The 18,275-nt window shown below is 45.4% G+C and overlaps 6 protein-coding genes across 6 annotated transcripts; 3 read left to right on the top strand and 3 right to left on the bottom strand.

The window, feature by feature from the left end:
* Positions 1–1,375: 1,375 nt before the first annotated feature.
* HD556DRAFT_1447874 (uncharacterized protein) lies at positions 1,376–2,919 on the top strand (the record flags this gene model as incomplete). Its single annotated transcript, XM_041307353.1, has 12 exons — positions 1,376–1,414; positions 1,474–1,483; positions 1,532–1,551; positions 1,599–1,631; positions 1,679–1,775; positions 1,826–1,854; positions 1,905–1,932; positions 2,305–2,376; positions 2,427–2,480; positions 2,585–2,625; positions 2,679–2,704; positions 2,757–2,919. 12 exons carry the CDS (start codon positions 1,376–1,378, stop codon positions 2,917–2,919), a joined length of 612 nt encoding a protein of 203 aa, XP_041155704.1.
* Positions 2,920–3,472: 553 nt separating this feature from the next.
* Positions 3,473–4,775, bottom strand: HD556DRAFT_1447873 (uncharacterized protein; the record flags this gene model as incomplete). Its single annotated transcript, XM_041307352.1, has 9 exons — positions 3,473–3,495; positions 3,549–3,692; positions 3,750–3,932; positions 3,982–3,993; positions 4,045–4,122; positions 4,174–4,251; positions 4,305–4,359; positions 4,414–4,546; positions 4,594–4,775. 9 exons carry the CDS (start codon positions 4,773–4,775, stop codon positions 3,473–3,475), a joined length of 888 nt encoding a protein of 295 aa, XP_041155703.1.
* Positions 4,776–5,244: 469 nt separating this feature from the next.
* HD556DRAFT_1245172 (uncharacterized protein) lies at positions 5,245–6,527 on the top strand (the record flags this gene model as incomplete). Its single annotated transcript, XM_041298513.1, is given in 5 exon segments — positions 5,245–5,427; positions 5,477–5,761; positions 5,817–5,854; positions 5,904–6,222; positions 6,237–6,527. 5 exon segments carry the CDS (start codon positions 5,245–5,247, stop codon positions 6,525–6,527), a joined length of 1,116 nt encoding a protein of 371 aa, XP_041155702.1.
* Positions 6,528–7,379: 852 nt separating this feature from the next.
* Positions 7,380–8,425, bottom strand: HD556DRAFT_1447871 (uncharacterized protein; the record flags this gene model as incomplete). Its single annotated transcript, XM_041307351.1, has 5 exons — positions 7,380–7,660; positions 7,712–7,912; positions 7,959–8,024; positions 8,078–8,271; positions 8,319–8,425. The coding sequence occupies 5 exons, from the start codon at positions 8,423–8,425 to the stop codon at positions 7,380–7,382; spliced, it is 849 nt and encodes a 282-aa protein (XP_041155701.1).
* Positions 8,426–9,696: 1,271 nt separating this feature from the next.
* Positions 9,697–11,960, top strand: HD556DRAFT_1245206 (uncharacterized protein; the record flags this gene model as incomplete). The annotated part of the gene is made up of 7 exons (XM_041298516.1): positions 9,697–9,958; positions 10,006–10,288; positions 10,501–10,676; positions 10,765–11,178; positions 11,240–11,476; positions 11,532–11,708; positions 11,767–11,960. Coding segments are annotated over 7 exons (1,743 nt in total), but the record flags the coding sequence as incomplete, so codon positions are not given.
* Positions 11,961–14,424: 2,464 nt separating this feature from the next.
* Positions 14,425–16,757, bottom strand: HD556DRAFT_1447868 (uncharacterized protein; the record flags this gene model as incomplete). The annotated part of the gene is made up of 8 exons (XM_041307350.1): positions 14,425–14,637; positions 14,707–15,027; positions 15,090–15,139; positions 15,195–15,330; positions 15,387–15,527; positions 15,578–15,732; positions 15,778–16,360; positions 16,407–16,757. The coding sequence occupies 8 exons, from the start codon at positions 16,755–16,757 to the stop codon at positions 14,425–14,427; spliced, it is 1,950 nt and encodes a 649-aa protein (XP_041155699.1).
* Between the last annotated feature and the right edge of the window lie 1,518 nt (positions 16,758–18,275).

The raw sequence follows: 18,275 nt of genomic DNA, 5'->3' as shown, positions 1-18,275 counted from the left end.
CCCACGACCGTGTGTTGGGGGGTGCTATTATTGAGCTCGATTGATGGTATGCACCTTCGAGCAACCTGATCACCTTTTGAGGGCCAGTGTATCTGTCGTCAGTTCGAAGGGGTGGAAGGTTGCGGCGTCGATACTGAGGACATGTCAAGTCTTCTTGTATTATGCAATTTCTTGGCGTGCAGAAGAGTTGATGATATCCAAAAGAGCTTCAAGCCTCTACCTCATTCAAGTTCGTCATATCCGGAGGTGTGGATAAACCATGGTTCCGCCATCATAATATATACTCTCGAACCACGAGAATGACAGGGAAAACCCCGATCATGAAGACAAAGCTCTCCTAGGCGTCAGGGATACTCTCGAATAAGCGGCCTAAACCGCATGTAATCATGGTACGCGTGACATCGACGTAGCATTACCTAGATGTGAGATTTTATTAGTCTTGAACCAAACTGATTTCAGCTGAGCACACACTAGCACAACCCTGTGCCGTTTCGAGCGACATGAGATGCCCGTCAGGCCTACACCAATACCCTACCTTCACACGTACCGTCACTTTTTCATTATTGTCGAGAAACTAGGGGGCGGCGTTGCTGTCTAGAACCTTAAAGTTGGTCAGACAGCTGTGAAGGATCCAAATCGCGCCTGGTTGAGAATTTTCCATACTTCATGATCCATCAGGAGTATATGGCGAGCAAAGGCCGTCACCAACAATTGAGTCAATGTCACCAAGAGCCTGTGATAGTAGAAGTTGGAACAGTTGATTGAACACGTGACACACGGAAGCGTTTCGTTCGTCGGAGTTGCAAAAAGACTTCAAACAACGTTATGCCAAGTGACGCATATTATTATAAGGGCCGTTCAGACTCAACTTCAGAGGCTACTACTTCAACTTTGGCCCAGAAGACTGGATAATTTTGATACTCACGCGCTGCTGCAACTGGTTAGGTCGACAGTGACATCCTCCCAGAGTGGCCCGAATTTTGACGAACAGTTTCTACTTGAGCCCAGTATATTATGCTCAATGCTCTCGATAAAATGACCGGCTGCTGGGCCCTGGCGGACTAACGTAAAATGTCTACGAATCAGATCATGTGCAGTACGCCCATCGTAATCTTTGCATCATTATTATATCATGATCATCCATGGAGGCACCCTCACGTTCTAGATGGTAAGTTCTCGCTGGTGATTATGTTGATTGTTGTGCCTTTACAGGGTCATATGTTGCTTTGTATTCCAATGTAACGAAATCCTAATCCTTTCCTATATATTACGGTGTATGTCAATATTTTCTCCTCACCAGTTCTCTGACCGAGTCACAGTACTTATTGGCAACTGCTTGCTGCAGACTTCTACTCACCCGTGTTGCTACTCGAAAATGTTGGTCTCGGACACCTTCGGTTTGCAGTTAGCCAAGGTACTTAATCTGATCGTACTTTTTGTGCAGCCTTTTTCTAATGTCTCTAATCATTGAAGTATACTAATAGTGAGTCAGGCTGATCTAGTTTTATCATTACTCACGACTCTCCCAAAGTCGCTGGATTAACAATCCTAGTAAGTTGTGTCTCTTCAGTCCCGTTATAGCTCTGATGTATGACCAGATTTATGACTACTTTGTCACCTTACACTCTGAAGTCAGACAAATCAGTCACTCACACATCGGTGCTGATCTTTCTAGTAGGTCCAATGGACCTGGGGACGGAAGTGGGGAATCACTCGGACCGTCTTCACGTTCTCACGATATGGACCTTTTGCTTGTGCGCTTATGACCTCGTACTGTGAGATACGCCGCTATGCGCTACCACGCGAAAAGCTCATTCCTAACTAGCCGCCCTCAAGACATGGGGCACGCAAGATGTGAGTGCACGATTTGTGCAGTGCCGATTGCAACTCATATCAACATATAGTGTGTACCTTTTAATGATGCTTTAAATGGTTGGTCCAGACTGCTTTCACGACATGACTTGGAAATGACATTTCGCAGGCCTACACTTCTTGAGCATCATTGCCGCAGAAGGTTGACTTTTGCATACCACGTTACAGCGTGCATTTACACTCGCGCGACAGTTTTGTTGATTTTCAGGGTCTACGCCTTCTCTGGCAACAAAAAGGCTTATCTTATAAGTATCCTCTCATTTGGTTTGGTACAACAATATCTCTATTCCCCTGTGCACCACTGACCCATACGGCGCAGGTCATCTTAGTGACGTCTGTTGTCATAAGTGCTGCCCCAATCAATTGGAGGAGCCCAGGAGGCGAGGTCTCAAGTCTCACTTCTTAGTCTTAGTATTCATCCTCTTTCGGTAGGTCCTCCTTGCGTGTTTGAAGGGGCTCATAGCAGCGCCCTCCCGTATGCACTCTTGTTGTTCTTCGAGATAGGTGAGGCGACTATCTGATTCCAAATTCCTTCATTGATAATCTATTTTCAGTTCTCATGTCCACCACTGCATTCTTGAGATATCGACACTATCTGGGTTCTCATAGTGCGTTGATGAAGTGTGTTTATCATGATGGACTACTCTACATGTTGTGCATCACAAGTATCAAGGCCATCGTTACCATTTATTTCATGCTGACATCTCTGTAGTGATATCTACAATCAATGTGATCATTATCGCTGTGTTGCCCGTGAGTTCTTTCTTCGCTTTGGTCGATCTCAAAGAACTGAGTAAAACCCGTAGCTCTCGTACAGCGAAATGCTAAACACGTTAGTCTGGTCAAGTATATATGTCATCGAAAGCTCAGATCCCTCATTTCAGACCTCAAATTGTTGCGCACAGTGTTCTTGCTTCTCGAATACTATTCAATCTCCAAGAAAGCATGGAGCAGCCGCTCATACCCACCTACCGATCGGCGGCTACAATTGAATTCAATGCGCGACCTGGAGGCAATGAGACGGCTGGTCAGGTAGATGAAGCTTAAACTCGCTGATAATTTTGCAAGTCATACAAATAACGCTTGCCATTTGAGGTTACTGACTATGCTCACACATTTCAGCTTGTGTTTTTCGTGTCCTTCGTATTTTAGTGGTGAGCTACTCAGGTGTACGTGTTCTTCGTGCTAACAAACACGTCAATAAGGAAGTCTTTTTTGATTTGTTGCATATGTGTTGTATGTTGTACAAGGAACAGATCGTGATGCCATCATGCGGCAGGTCAGTGACACTCGGAGGGCCATATGTCAAAATACAAATACTTGACATGCCAAGGACAATGTGCCATTTCAAATTTCAAACCACCCAACACATGAAGCTTTGAAGGCCTCGCGAAATAGAAACTGGGAATCGTGACAACTTGTGTGATACAGCATTGCCGGAGTTTGAACTGACATTGAAAGTACGTATGTAATTGCGGTGCCTGCGCTCATCAACATCTTCTAGCTGGAGACCCACGAATGCCCAATCAATGATATATTACTGATACACTGCCGACTAGACATAATATATAGAACACGTCAATCCAACAGAGACATTAGCTTATCGATATCCAAAGCCAACCCCTATCATTGTCATTAAACATCATGGGTTGATATCAGCAGCGAACATGACAAACCTTCAAGTTCATTCGCCCCGACATTCAATGTTGCTCCTGTCAATTCTGAATCAAAAGACACCATGCTTTGGTTGATAAAGATATTGATTGTGAATAAGCTGGGACTAGGAGATGGCGCTCTACTTTGTGAGTGCAAAGGTATAACTGAGATATCAAGGATCCCGTTGAGTTATATCATGGGTGATGATTTTGAAAACATACTGGTGGCACTACCATCATCATCATCACCACCACAACCACCACAACCACCACAACCACCACCACCATCATCATCGAACTTGATTCCAAGTCGATCCAATATCGTAAAGGCTTCTTGTACTCCTTGTTTTGTATGTACATCTAGATGTATATCTTGGGTGTCTTTGTTTGAAGAAAGACCTTTGGCTGATCCGCTGTATGTGAGATATGGCAGGGACAGCATATTCATACCGACCTGAATGATTGCCTTGATCGGAGATGAGTTTGATGCTCTATCATAGGATATGACGATACGTACCTTCTACTACATCACACGGACTCCTGATTGAACCATCCTCTTCATCTAGGAGAGAATCTTCACGCCGACCAGGATTGTCTTGATCAAAGATATGTTGAGTGCTCTCTCAGAAGATGTGATAATACATACCTTCTACCACATTACGTGGCAGACTCTCCTTATTAACAGCCTCATTGCCTTGGGCAGACACCCTGAGGTTTCCTGACACTGGGTAACAGATTGAAGTCAGTAAGGGGTTTTTTTTTTGGCTTTTGGCGTACCTAAGAGTGCATCAATCTCTGAAACCAATATTCTGTTCAGGTCATCCGAAGTTCTCTGTCGCAATTCAACTGCAATTCTAGGGGTCTATAATGCGACCAGTCAACTTACTCTAATAGACGAATAATTCTCATGTGTGACTTTGTAAAAATGCTTCGTACTTGACTGGCGGATGAAAAGGTTAACAAGAAACTTGCAAAAAGATTTCTTTTGTGTCAACAGTTTGTCTCTGATCTCTATCATCCTGTGGATATTGATGAGTAACGCCATTTGGCTGAATGAAAAGCCTACTCTTGGGATAGAATCCGGCCATCCCTGTAAGCTTCAGCAAAGGAAGCTTTTTGATTTTCTGAAAGGCACTTGTGCTCCGACAAGCTGGCAAGCTCGTCCAAGGTTTCCAGCGTTAATTGTAGATAATGCTCGCCCTTTTCATAATTTGTCTTCCGCCGCGTGGTGGTCGTTGGGGGATCCATTGGTTAGCACTAAAGTTGACGGAAGCTGGTATAATGTGTCGCGCTGATGGCCTTAGTTATGATATACAAGGGGTGAAAAGTTCAGAAAGCCAGCAGAACAGGTCAATTTATCCACAAAAAGGTTATGCGAACATGACAACTGGCAGTGCCAGTGGTGAATGAAGGTGACTGTTGGCACTTGAGATCCAGTGAGAACTTGCTTGGGTTGTCAACCAAAAATATGTAATCCTCAATTTAAATATCGATGAGATATAACTTGTCATTTAGGGAAGTATAAAGGTTTCCTATTGGGGGACTTTGCAGATATTGTGCTGTATGAATTATTGTGCCCGCTTTGATCAGCCTATGACATAAATTATGTACTTAAATAAATAGGTAAGTTTCTAAGTCCGCGAGGTGCCGGGCTCCGAATTGCCTACTTGCTCCGAGTGCTCGTTCTGTCTGAATTGATACAGACAGTTTTCTGAGGATGGCCTCAACCTCCGCTGCTCATTCTCATCTTTCTGAATTTGAGATTTGGTGGAGGGACCACTACGACTTCCTTAAAGACAAGGGCTACAAGCTACGAAGTCGCTACAGTCCAGACTGGGTGCCCTCTTGGACGAACACCAAGAAAGCTGGCATAGAATGTGAGGATGGAATCAAGCCACGAGTAAGTGCTTCTCTAAAGCAATGCAAATCAACTACAATGCATCCTTTAGCATCGTTCTTTGCTAGATGCACGGCACACTCAAGACGGCGCTCGCGTATCACTCAAGCGTATAGACGTGTCGCGACACCCTTATGAAATAGAAATTGGTCGCCATTTCTGTGACGCTCCTCTTGGCGAAGACCCAGCCAACCATTGCGTGCCAATATACGATGTTTTGGAGGTGCCTGACGGCAATAATATTGCGATAATTGTCATGCCATTACTTCGAAAAGTTACAGATCCCTATTTTGACACAGTCAGGGAAGTGGTAGACTGCATTCACCAGCTCTTGGAGGTAAAGTCTCAATTTACTCACTTATCGTGACTCATTTTTTGTCTTTCCTTTGAAGGGGCTGCGCTTCATGCACATACATCACGTCGCTCACTGGTACGTGACCTAGTTGCTCGAGTGATTGGGTCTCATGACCTAGGCAAAGGGACTGCATGCAGCTAAACATACTGATGGACGGCAGCATGTTCATAGACGCATGGCATCCAAGCGACCAATATATGTCCGAGGACTTCAAACGCCCTGCTAGGCATCGCACACGCACACAGTCTCCGCCACGATATTATTACATCGACTTTGGCATTTCCCGCAAATATGATGCATTCAATACCAATCCACTAGAAATCCCCATATATGGTGGAGATAAAGGAGTTCCAGAGTTCATGGAAGCCTACACCAAACCTTGGAACCCTTTCCCAACTGATGTTTGGTATCTTGGGCACGCTATCCAAGAAACATTTCTCGATGTAAAGTGTAGCAGTTGCTTCTCATTTTTCATACTCTGATTTGGACAAAACAGTGCTACTTAGGTGTGGAATTCTTGCGCGATTTGGTAACGGATATGATGCACTCGGATCCAACGCAACGTCCGAACATGGACAATGTTTTTGCTTGGTTCCAGGTTCTGCGTCAGGGTCTCAGTAAATGGAAATTACGTTCGCGGGTGGCTCATGATGATGAGAGGTCTCTTTTTGATTTCTTGGTCCACTGGGCCCGTCGCATCCAGTACATAGTATGCAGAATTCCCCCAACACATACCTCGCCGTCATAGAGTGGACTCCTTTGTAACCAGTCTCCTACAATGCACGAGTTTTCCGTCCCTGGGTCTTTGCATTCATAGAGTGTGAGGTGTCATGCTGACTTCATGCTACACCCTTGACTGCACAGTGTCAGATGCATTCAAATCAGTGAACTGGCGAGTTCTTGCTGGCGATTATGCTGATTACCGTGCTTTTACATTCTCATGCATTGCTTTATATTGTGATGCCAACAGAGTCCTTTCCTATATATGATGATACAAGCGATGACTTTGGTCGTTGTGTTCTATTTACAAAAGCAGAGACTTGTACACTATATGTTTGCTGTATCTCTCCCTTCATTTCCTGCTGAAAATAAGCACAGTGTATCCTGACGTTTTTTGACGCGAGATAATAGCACAGTATATAATTGACCATGCGCAAAAGGATCTGTTCTGAGAGCGATTCACAGTCCAGCTAGACCGATAGGGATGGAACGAAAACGTGATACGCGGAATACAGTGGTTTTCGAGGTTGTGGAGCAGTTGGACTTTGACAAATCAACGATGCAGGGCAGTTATTCGTACACATGCATTTCTCACCAATCCTTTTTCCACAGATATGTTCCGTTGTATCACGCATGTACAGTTTATTTTGAGATCCAGTCGATGCGGAGGCACTCCAGGTGCAGTTAGCATTGCTAAGTAGTCTGGGGTTTGTTCTGAGTGTGTAGTGCCCTGTTAGCATTCCGAAATAGATCGGCTCCCAACAGGGTGGGAAACACAAGTCCCTGAATGCATCAATTACATACCTGGGCAGGACTCCAGCCACTGCTCCTGCAAGGCTGCAATGTAACAACTCTATACCAACGAAGGCTAAGCGAAGGACTACAAAAGAAACATGCAAGTTGGGATGTGTGCCCTCAGCGCGCTACCCGCAAACCGTAACCTGCAGCTATTACATTCCTCCAACAGTCCTATCTCTGCATATCGTGAAATCCCTCCTCCTGCCGCAAGGGTTTGCAGTATGTCAGCATCAGCAGCAGACAAGTCTCCATGGTGATTCGGTGTTCCTCTGTGGTTTGCAGCCTCTCCCAGTGCTACTGATGCATGACGGACATAGTTCGTGATCTGTTGCTGATGCATCGGACGTCCCATACGGCCCATACCTAGTCACATTTTTTATTAGTAGTGTTGTGCAAAATTTAATCAAGTCTTACCAGAACAATGACGATGACTCGGATGGGCAGTGGTGTGACTACGGACTGGTCCAGCACCCAACAATGATCGTAAACGAGGGCTGCCGCAATAGCCTTCAAAGTAGGGCATGAGCTGCGCATGACCAAATGGTATAGCAGCAAGTTGTCGCTGAAATGTCCGTAGCAACCTCGGCATAGTGAGATGAAGGGATCCATTTTGACCTGCATTAATGAGTGAGGAAGAAACAAGGCTGAAAGTAAAATTTACCTTGAGTAAGGATGTGACGATAAGTAGACTCGAGTTCTGCAGTGTGTCGCGCTTCATTAAGGTTCACTCAAAAAAAAATCAGAAAAACATAATAGATAACAACGAAAGATAGAACTCACGCAAAAAGCCACATTGGCTTGGGTTGTGGTGACAAAGGGCCGTAGAATGATGCATGTCATTAGAAGAGAAGCAAACGGGAACATGCTCATCCGTCACAAGAGCGCAAAAGCACTCCCAGATGACATTACGGCACACGCACCATGCTTGAAGCCCATTAGGGACAACACACACCACTGTATACCTACAGATAGGACTATGCTGAGTCAGTAAAATTAGCATTCTGTGAAGAGTATGACTTACTAGGCGATCTCAACAGCACTGCTGGCTTCACGACAAAAAATCGAGAGTTCTGTGCTGGCACGTTGGAGTCCAATGGACACCTCAAAAATTTCGGGATAGACAGGCATGATTAGTTTAAGGTGGGTAGTGCAGATGAGATAATGAATGTACACATCTTTTATCATAGTTTTGGGTGGTGTTTGAAAGTTCAATCCAAGTCCTCCTGCAAGGGTTGTAAGGATGAATATTGCAATGGAGAACTCAAAATGATGGCGTCCAAAACTTTGATTCTCCTGCGAGGGTTGGTAGGGATGAATATTGCAACGGAGAACTCAATAATCAATGGTGTTTGAATCTTTGATCCTCCTGCGAGGGTTGGCAAGGATGAATATTATGACGGAGAACTCAAATTTCAAAATGATGACATTTGAAACTTCGATCCTCCTGCAAGGGTTGGTAGGGATGAATATTGGGACGGAGAACTCAAAATGATGATGATCAAAAATTTTATCTTCCTGTGAGGGTTGTGAAGAATGAATATTGGGACAGAGAACTCAAAGACCAGTAGACAAGAGAAATGGCAATGTGACACACCTGAAAATTTGCACCATCCCAAATCTCTATAGTGACAACTTGATTCCATCCTTTGCAAAGGCAGGGACCCTGACTCAGGATGTAGATACAACAGCATCTTGGCGGCCAAAAGATTGTTTAAAATTGAAGGACCCTAGAAAAGACCCTTGATTGAATTTGTTGGTGTCCATGGTTGATTAGAGCCCACAATGTGAGATGAGTGGTGACACCAGCTAGAAGCCAAGAAAATAAACTAGTCCGTGACTCTAAGTGTTATCTCACTGACAACTGGATGCATTGCAGTGGTTGGAGGTGAGCGCTTGAGCAAAGAAGCGAATGTAAGTTACTGGATATGGTAATTATCAAAGTGTTGCAGTGCACTGACAGCGGCTCGCTCAACAGTGAAGTCTAACATACTCGAAGTTAATCACATCAGCAGATACTCACAGCATTATCTACAGTTCGAGTGCAATTCGCTGTCATGAGTATATAGTAACATCTGTGCCAGCAGGTGTGTTTCAAGCTCACTGTCATGGCATATCTCACTGACTTGCAGCGCTCTGCTCTTCAGAGTGCCCAAATACTTCTTGATAATGTTGGTCTTTCTCCACGCGATCTTGATTCTACATCATCACTACCATCTTTGAGTCGCTCTCCAACACCCAGTGTCTCAGAACAATCTACTCCAAGTTCTTGCAGCCTTGGATCACTTCCCTCGTCTTTCAGCCCTCAGTGCTCAACTGTTCTTGTTGCTCGCCACAACCCACCTGCTGCCCAACTTTTCACTCAGGATGATCTGCTGCACGAACGTCACCGTTTTACTTGAAAAAGTGTTGCACATGCATTTGTCGAGCATCCTCTTGGTGCTATTGTAGAATATCCTCAAACTGGCGATGCTCCTGATCAGTCAATTGCACATATCTTCAACATCGATCCCACAACCTTTCACAGTTCCCAGCACCCCAAGGCAAATTTTCAATACTCGTTGGGCAATGTACATGGAAGTCGTGATGTGTCTAAATGTCTCATGCTACGAGATGGTCAAGGACAACCAGTATCCTGTTCTAACCTCAAGACATCCTGTAAGTGTCACTTTCACTCCATTGCACTATATCTAATGCACACCCAGGCAAAGGGCTCAAAATTTGCTCTGCACGACCACATGACACAACAATTCATCATTTCACCAATATTTTAGAGGTCTCTTCTTTAATTATCGCTACCACTACTGCGGCGAAATCTGTAAATGATGCTGAGAAGGAGGTTTTTCAGAAGACTTTTGCTTTTTTCATTGCTCTTAACCAACATGGGTGCACATTTGATGCTGAGCTCAACTCTGACACGTCCGAGAATGGTGATGTGACAGATATCACTGATAATAGTGTTGATGATACTGAACATGGCCTCACACCTGATCAGTATCTTGACGAAGCTACACTCAACTCTGACCTCAATAATGAATGCTCACCTTCGAGTTGACGACCAGTGAATACATCACAGTGTCAACGGAAGCTTGTCATGGAGTTTGACAAATTCAATCAACCTTATATCCGGTGAGTGCTCAGCCCAAAAACTTGGATTCGGAGTTAGACAACTTTTTTCATAGGTGCAATGCATGATCACGACATAGCCGTGCTCATTTACTTATCTGGAACATTCAAGAGTGCGACACTCAGTATCTTCGAGCCTTACTTGAAGATGACAGGCATACCATCTTGGAACGTGAAGATCTTGCCAAATCTCGAGGATATGGGCCCCTTATTCCGTGTAACTATGTGACAAGTCCTTCATCACAAAGGCAGCTTTGTCATAAGTCATTTTCTTTGGCAGATGATTAACTGTAAGATGTTGATGGTTATCACTCAATTTTCAGCTCACTGGCATCATCAGCCAGACGGAAAACTTAAGCAGGGTGTGCTCCAAAAATGGGGGCATAATTGTAGTGCCAAGTACGACATTTTCACTCCACATGACCTACATGCATGTCCACGTATCCTCGTTGTCTGTCGAAACCCCCATTCACACCCACCACCTGCACCTGTCAAGACTCCACCAGGACTTGTCAATTTATTTTACGGATTGTTAGCGCTAATGAAATGGAAACTTGCTGATGCAACACCATGTCGAATTTTCCTGGACACTGCTTTCATAGAAGGGCTTCATGATGCCCTTGCATGGGACTCAACACTGCATGGTAGAGATGCAACACTCCAGGATCTTCATCCATCCTTGGCCAACTTAGACCATGTTCGACGTCTCATCACAACATTTCGGAATGAAAAGTACCCAAGTGGTACAGGCTTTGAAGGTACGTCATCTAGTTCTTATTTACTACTCATGGTCTACATTCTGAGGCATTTCTATCATAGGTGCTCATTTGCTTGCAAATGAACATGCAAGTCTCCCTCCCAAACAATGTTATGTTCATTGTGCTGAGGTGCACCCCATTGAGCGCGGAAAAGAGCTCAAACTGGTCATATGTATGACAACGAAGATGTCACAACACCTCTTACAAGCAAAACACTTATCTATAGATACATCATTCAAACGTGCACAAGGCTGGCAGGAATTTGAAATTGAATCATGGGATGTTGACCATATGAGATGTAAGTTATTGAAGTCGTCTTTATTGCAGCAATACACACTCATCTCACTACTTAGCTGTTGTTGGTGCTCGAGCTTTCACGACGTCACAAACTGCAAAAGCCCATGTTATTCTTTTCCAGCGCATCTTCGAGATCGCAAGTACTAATACAGGCTTGCCTATCATGTTCCACCATATTCATGGCACTGGCTTCAAGACTATCATTGCTGACAGTCACAAAGGGCAAGGTCTTGGTACGTACCACTGATGTCTTCATACTGTCTACATGAATAATGACTATTCGCGATGCAGGCCTTGGGATGTACTGTGTGCAACTATGTCATTCAGTCACTGCACAGTGTATCTATGAACCACATTGCCGCATCTGTGATCTCAACCCATATGATCATTTACAGCATTTTTTCATATTTGTGTTGCGCACTACAAGAGAAATGTCCTCTCGCTGTGCACCCACATGTCACAGGATGTTTTTTCTGCAATGTTAAGTTTAGCCACGTCAGAGTGTCACCCAGACCTCAATGCAACATTGAATATCATTCGGAATGGAGGATCAAAAGCCTCAGGTGAAAATCACATTGTACTTTTTTGCTGACATTGCTAACTTGTTCGTTGACAGCCTGGCTCAGAGATAAGCTTGACAGCACAAAGTTTGCACTCCCTGCAATCTACCAACCATCCAGCCTCATTCCGCTGCACTTGTGGAGGGCTTCCCCAGCCATGACAAACGGAAATGAGCAAGCACACCGCAATGCCTATCGTGAAGGCGTTCATCTGACACTACTCGCTGGTCTCATGAAAGGAATGAGATACGATCAAGGTGCAATGATGAACATTGACATGCACACAAGCTTTGGTATAGCAACACGGGATCACGAGGCCACACACGTTCACCGCACAACGAGATGCGTTAGTCGTCAAGGTTCGTGCTATTAAATCGACAACAGTTTAAGTTAAACAAAATGATTAGTCACTGTGCAGCGCCGCCGCATTACAATGGAGAATACTTCAAATCCACGGCGCAATGCTATAGCACCCCCTCACCCTCGTCAACCAGCTGTACCCCACTCAAACACAACTCCAGCAGCACCTGATATCGTATTTGATCACCACGAAGCTACAAATATCATCAATTTAAACAATGCTGCCCACTTTTTGACCTTACATAGGCCACCTACTGTAGTGCAGCTCAGCACATATAATTCGTTGTCCGCAGCATTGGTTTTCGGAGCAAGCATCAAAGACTACTGGCCACCAAAGGCAGCACCACCTCCAATGGCGAGTCCTGAACGCCGGATTATGACATCATCATTTAGCACACTTGCTGGTGCACTGGGAGAAAGGAGAGAAACGGTTGTTGTGGGAAGGCCGTGTCCGAGTTCATCGAGGAATACATTGACAAAGGGTTTGGAGAGGAAGATCCAAGACTTTTGATAGGTGTTTTCGAGTAGGGACATTCATAGGCATCGAGCAATAAAAGGGTAGTGAATTCAATCAGGATCTACAAAAGTACATGGGCTTTATATATGGGAGTGAGCGGTGAGGCATACCAGTGGAAAGTGCAAGCAAGTGTTATTGAAGGGTGGTTGAAAGATGGAAGGAGTGGCGGAAATATCATCAAAGAGAGAAACACAAAGTGGCGGTAACAATGAGATATGGACAAAGGCGGAGAACTGAAATGTAAAGGAATGAAGTAGGAAGAGAAAAGATAGACAGTGGTACGTACTATGTCACAATGGTTGAACAAGTGTTGGTCCGAGTGAGCATCCAGCGCCAAAGCCATGGGCTCCCTTACACAGTCGAGGAAGAAGAGAGAAGTAGTCGCCGTAGATAGTTGAGAAGGGAGAGAGATGGCTGCCGTGCTGGCCGGTCATGATGCGCTGTTCCAAATTTTTTTGGACCAGCAGCGACGACATATTCATGGTGAGGCAGGCGCGGAATTGGTGTTAAGGGTTATATGGAGGATGTAGAGAGGTGACGCCATTCATGAGCACTAGGGTTGGAAAAAAGGCAGAGGATGCAGTTTGCAGAGACTGCGAGCTCGATGGGTAGGACAACAAAGACATGTAATTGAGACAATGAAGACAACAATACATAAAAAAAAGATTCATACCTTTCTCCGGCACAGTTTGCAGGGTCCAACCTTTACTAAATAACGTCAGTTGAATGCTAACATGGTTTCTGAAACATAGAGAGCCGATCTATTTCAGAATGCTAACAGGTCACACATCACTCATTTGTTCTGGTGCGTCGAAAGGCACGTGGTCCGCTTCTTTTAAAATATCGGAACTTAGATAGCAATCTATGCCATTTTCAGTTTTCATGGTGTGCACTATCATTCATGACTCACGGTAATCACTAGGAAGAGATTCCAGAATTTTCTCATTGAAATCGTCAACTAATATGTTTCGTGGCGAGAGAAAGGCGCGGTCGAGGCATGCGCAAGCATCTGCCAGGATGTGCGCAGAAAAAAGAAAAGCACGTGCTTCGTCGATGTCGGTGGTCTTGTTTAGGAGCAGGAGGCTCTGTCGGCTGCCAGTCGTGTCCATCAGTAAACTACTTTGCTCTGTACAGTGTGCCAGCCTGACAGCTTGGTCCCTATTAGCTAGCTCACCACAGTACCAATTCTTTCTGTGAGATTCTGTGCACACACTCCACAGACACCCAGAAAACGGCTCTCGTACAATCAAATAACATTATGCTCACTGCTCAACTGTCCACCCATGCACAAATAAGCACAAATGATCACAAAATGCATAGTATTCAATCAGATAACGCGCTAGCGGATACATGGTACTAATAGAAAAAAGACACTCGAAATAAACAGGGCAATAGGACAAAGAACTCCGAGACCTCAATCAAGCACGAGTTGCAGATGACGATGCCTTGATGCATCATCCAAGTTGCTGTCGACCTTGTAAGACTCCATCCTGTGTGAATTTCAATTAGTATTCAAAACTTCATAAAAAAACGCGCAGCTTGCCATCCAGCTTTGGCCCACGAACAAAGCTGTCGCACCAGCTTCGGTCCATGATAAGGATCATCCATGAGTTGTCTCAGTAGTTTGAACATCGACTCATACAATGCGCCATACTCCTTGGAAGTAAACTTCGGAATTGATTTGCCGTTACCGTTCCTCTTTAAGCCGTCGAGGACACAGTTAACCTAGGGAAAATAGTGTCAGTAGATTGTAAAGTAATATACAAACATGAAAAACTTTACTGCCGTACAAACTAAAGCAAGGCACTCCAAAGGTAACTGCTTCTGAAATATGTCAGGTCTCCTGCGAGTGACGCGATGAGAGCCGGTGTAGAAGAAAGCAATGACAGCCTCGCGCAGCGCCGGGTGAGCTGCATTTTGAGTTTTGCCGAGTTCATCCACACCATAGCGCAGAAAGGCGGAGTCCTCTAGCAACATTGTCACGGCCTCTTCAACCCAGGCTGCACGTTCTTGGGGAGGAATGTCAGATGGCAGGATGAGGTCATATAGGGATGGCGCAATGCTAGTTACGATCTTCTTGAGATCTGAGCGCCACATTGATAAATCTTCATAAAGCTAAAATAACAGTGCATTAGTAGAAATCAGATGCACGACAGTAGACTGCCAGATGTACATACCAGCTTTGCCATGTCATGTTTCCGATCAGGCCACACACCTAGTAGACTCCCTTGAGTAAAATGTCTTGAGGTGGAAAGAATGTGTACCCTCTTCAACTTGCTTACCCCCTTCCAGCCACTCTACAAGTGAAGACATGAGGGCCTCATTAACAGAACCTGGCAAATTGTCGACAAATTTTGGGAATGGGTTCTCTATCGCATGTTGGACATGGCACTCTCCCTTCACATACTCGAGAAAACTCTTCCAACAGGACCGTACCATCCCAACTGCATAGCCTTCGGCCCTTCACGTGATACCTTTGATTTCGATTTGACCTTTGGTTTCGACTTGAGATCTTTTGTCTCAGCCTGACGTAAGAAATCGAGGATTACAGGGTTGGGAGGGCGGGGACGTCCGTTTCGCTTGTGGTGAAGGTGTAGGACATCAGCAGGTACAACCTTCAACAAAGAGAAGGTTAGCAGATAGCAAAAAAACATATAAGACGTACTGGAGTTGAAGCATTGTCAGTGCTGGATGTGACATCGGCTACTAAAGACTTCATTGCTGCATTATCATCTTCGTCACGCGAGTGTTGAAATTCAAAGTCAGTGGGAAGGGCGGTAGTGATAAGAGGTTGTGATGATTGAGCTTCTTTTAAAAAACCTGTCTTACATTCAGTATAATCACCGAGAATAACTATTGGCTTACCGGGATGAGCACTATGGCATCCATATGCTGCACCCCATCCCACTTCTTGGTCTCCATGAGCGTCCTGACCGACGTTGTCGTCATCGCCACTACTGCTATCCTTGTTGTTGTCATCACTTTCATCACCATCGTCAGTAGTCTCAGAGTCTGAACTTTCAGAAGCAGTGTCTCGCGATTCCAAACATACATCAGCGGTTGACCACAGGGCAGGGTCCAGATTCTTGTCAAAGTTAGTGTCAGCTTGATGCATAACTGACGTGGATGTGGTAGGTGCTTTTGGCATTGGATATATGGGGGGTGGAGGATGTGCTGTGGGGTCTGAAGGCTTCTTGGTGGCAGCTACGAGTGTATTGTTAACCTGCAAATGAATGTCTGTGCCAGAGGGGGTGAGGGACTGCCCGAATCCAAACCGCGACCCAGGTTTGCGGTGCGAAAAGCTGGGTTGGAGATTTGGTACCTCACAGCTACTAGTAGAGGCAGGAGCAACACCCTTCTTCATTGCCTTATCCTTCTTCCCCTGCTTTCTAGAACTTGGAGGATCCACTGTCTCTGAGGGGCTGTATGGAGGAGGCGGAGGGGGTTTCTGGATAACATTCAGTATGATTATCTATGGCTGTAAGCATGTTTACCTTTGAGCGACTCCCGCGGCCCTTACGAGGCTGTTCTGGAGCGAGAGGGTTCGCAGGAGTGTTTGAGTCAAGGGAAGTAGTGCCCTTGCATTGGGTGGTGCGCATGTGAGAGGCATCTAAAAGAGCACCAATCTTCTCTAGTTGGACAGCCCTACCTCCTGTTCCTGCGCCTGCACGCCCAGAACGTCGAGTGGCCAGGGTGTTGTCCACGAACTCTGGCTGCTGTAATTGCAGGGGTATCTCGGCCCCAGCCCGCAACTTCTTGGTTGAATTCGCTTGCCCGTCAGAGTCTACAGCTTTACGCTTCGATCTCTTTTTCTTGGGGCTGGAGCGAGACCTAGAATGTGACATGACTGGTCCAGGTTAAGGCCCAGGACAGAAGGAATGCAGTCTGAGTAGCACTGGTGAGTAGCAAGAAAACCATTTGATAAACACACACCGTCTTTTAAGTGTTGTCGCATAATTCTAAGCGAGTATCTCTCACTGCCGGCAGGCAGATATTTCGAAAAATGAGTCGACTGGCGCTGCCTACAGGCAGAAAAATTCGTAAGTTGGATCTTCACCGAGGTAATAAGGATGATGACTTGATCAAGGACGTACACAGTTCAACTCGGAGTAATTATATTTGGCATCTATAACTACATGGGGCAATCATGTGACTCGAACTTTTAGGTATCATATCTGTATGAGTATAACACTTTGTAATACTACATACTACTATTACTACTCTATCCAATCTTGCTCCTCTTCGGTGAAGGTACAACAATTCAGAGAGTGAGTCTGAACAATGTTGGGTCTTGCAGAACCTAGCTGCTATTCGACCCTAAAGGGTTTCTGGACCAGGCTCAAGGCTCAGAGGAGAGGAAATGTCATAAAAACTGCTCAAGACTCAGACTCATACTGGTCACTGGTGAAAAAGTAACTTGCTTATGTAAGCTACAAAAGTGCCAACATAAGGTAAGGTAAAAACAGTCTCTACAAGCCCAGCCAGAAATGAATCCCTACATCTCATGGGAACTTTGAATCATGACTGTCCCCAGTCATCTACCTATGCAAACCAAAGCTAAGCTAAACTAAGAAAACTACTAACCTGGGGGTCCTCAAACACCTTTTGTTTCCTTGACGCGTATGCCAGGTAAACTGCGCCAGTGAGTGAGGGTCAGGGCAATCCAATAAAACGATGACCCCAGCACCTGTTTTCCCTGACATCTCTTGTGCCAGGCGAACCGCATCAGTACTGGGGGACTGGTAAAACGATAAAAACGATAAAATGCGAAGTGGTGGTTGCGCGGATGACGACAGGAAGTAGACGGATCGAAAGAGGCGAACGAGGGCTTCGAAATGAGTATAGGGTCGACTAGGTTTGGTGAAGAACTGAGGGAGATATGAAGGAAATGGTGAAAACATGCGAAAATAGCGAAAACGGCGAGTAGCGAGGGCGCGGGTGGGCGTATTGGGAAGCGGAGCGGATGGATGGAAAGCGGCAGTGAATGCGGTCAGAACGCGCCTAAGGCGATGGGCGCGCGATCACGGGGCGCCGAGATATAAAGAAAATGCAAAAAATGGGGCAAAACAAATGGGGGGAACGCGAAAATGCGGATAGCGAGCGAACAGCTGAGCGCGCGAAGGCGCGGATATGCGCGAATGAAAGCCATGAACGAGGGCTTCAAAACGGGTATAGGGTCTATGGGGTTCCGATGCGAAATGGGCTGGTGAAAGTGCGAAAAAGTGCGGAGGTGCAAGAGGGAGGAGGAGGAAGGGGTATGATGCAGGGCAACAAGGGCTGGTCCTATCAAAAAGCGGATTGGGGCAATGGACAGAGCCACTGAGGGATGGTAAATGGCCAAAAGAGCTAGATGAGACAGGCCT

Source organism: Suillus plorans, assembly GCF_016647745.1.
Source record: "Suillus plorans strain S12 chromosome Unknown HD556scaffold_68, whole genome shotgun sequence".
In the NCBI taxonomy this organism is placed as follows: domain Eukaryota; kingdom Fungi; phylum Basidiomycota; class Agaricomycetes; order Boletales; family Suillaceae; genus Suillus; species Suillus plorans.
Note: the sequence above shows the minus strand (reverse complement) of the source record. Positions and strands in the feature narration are given on the sequence as shown.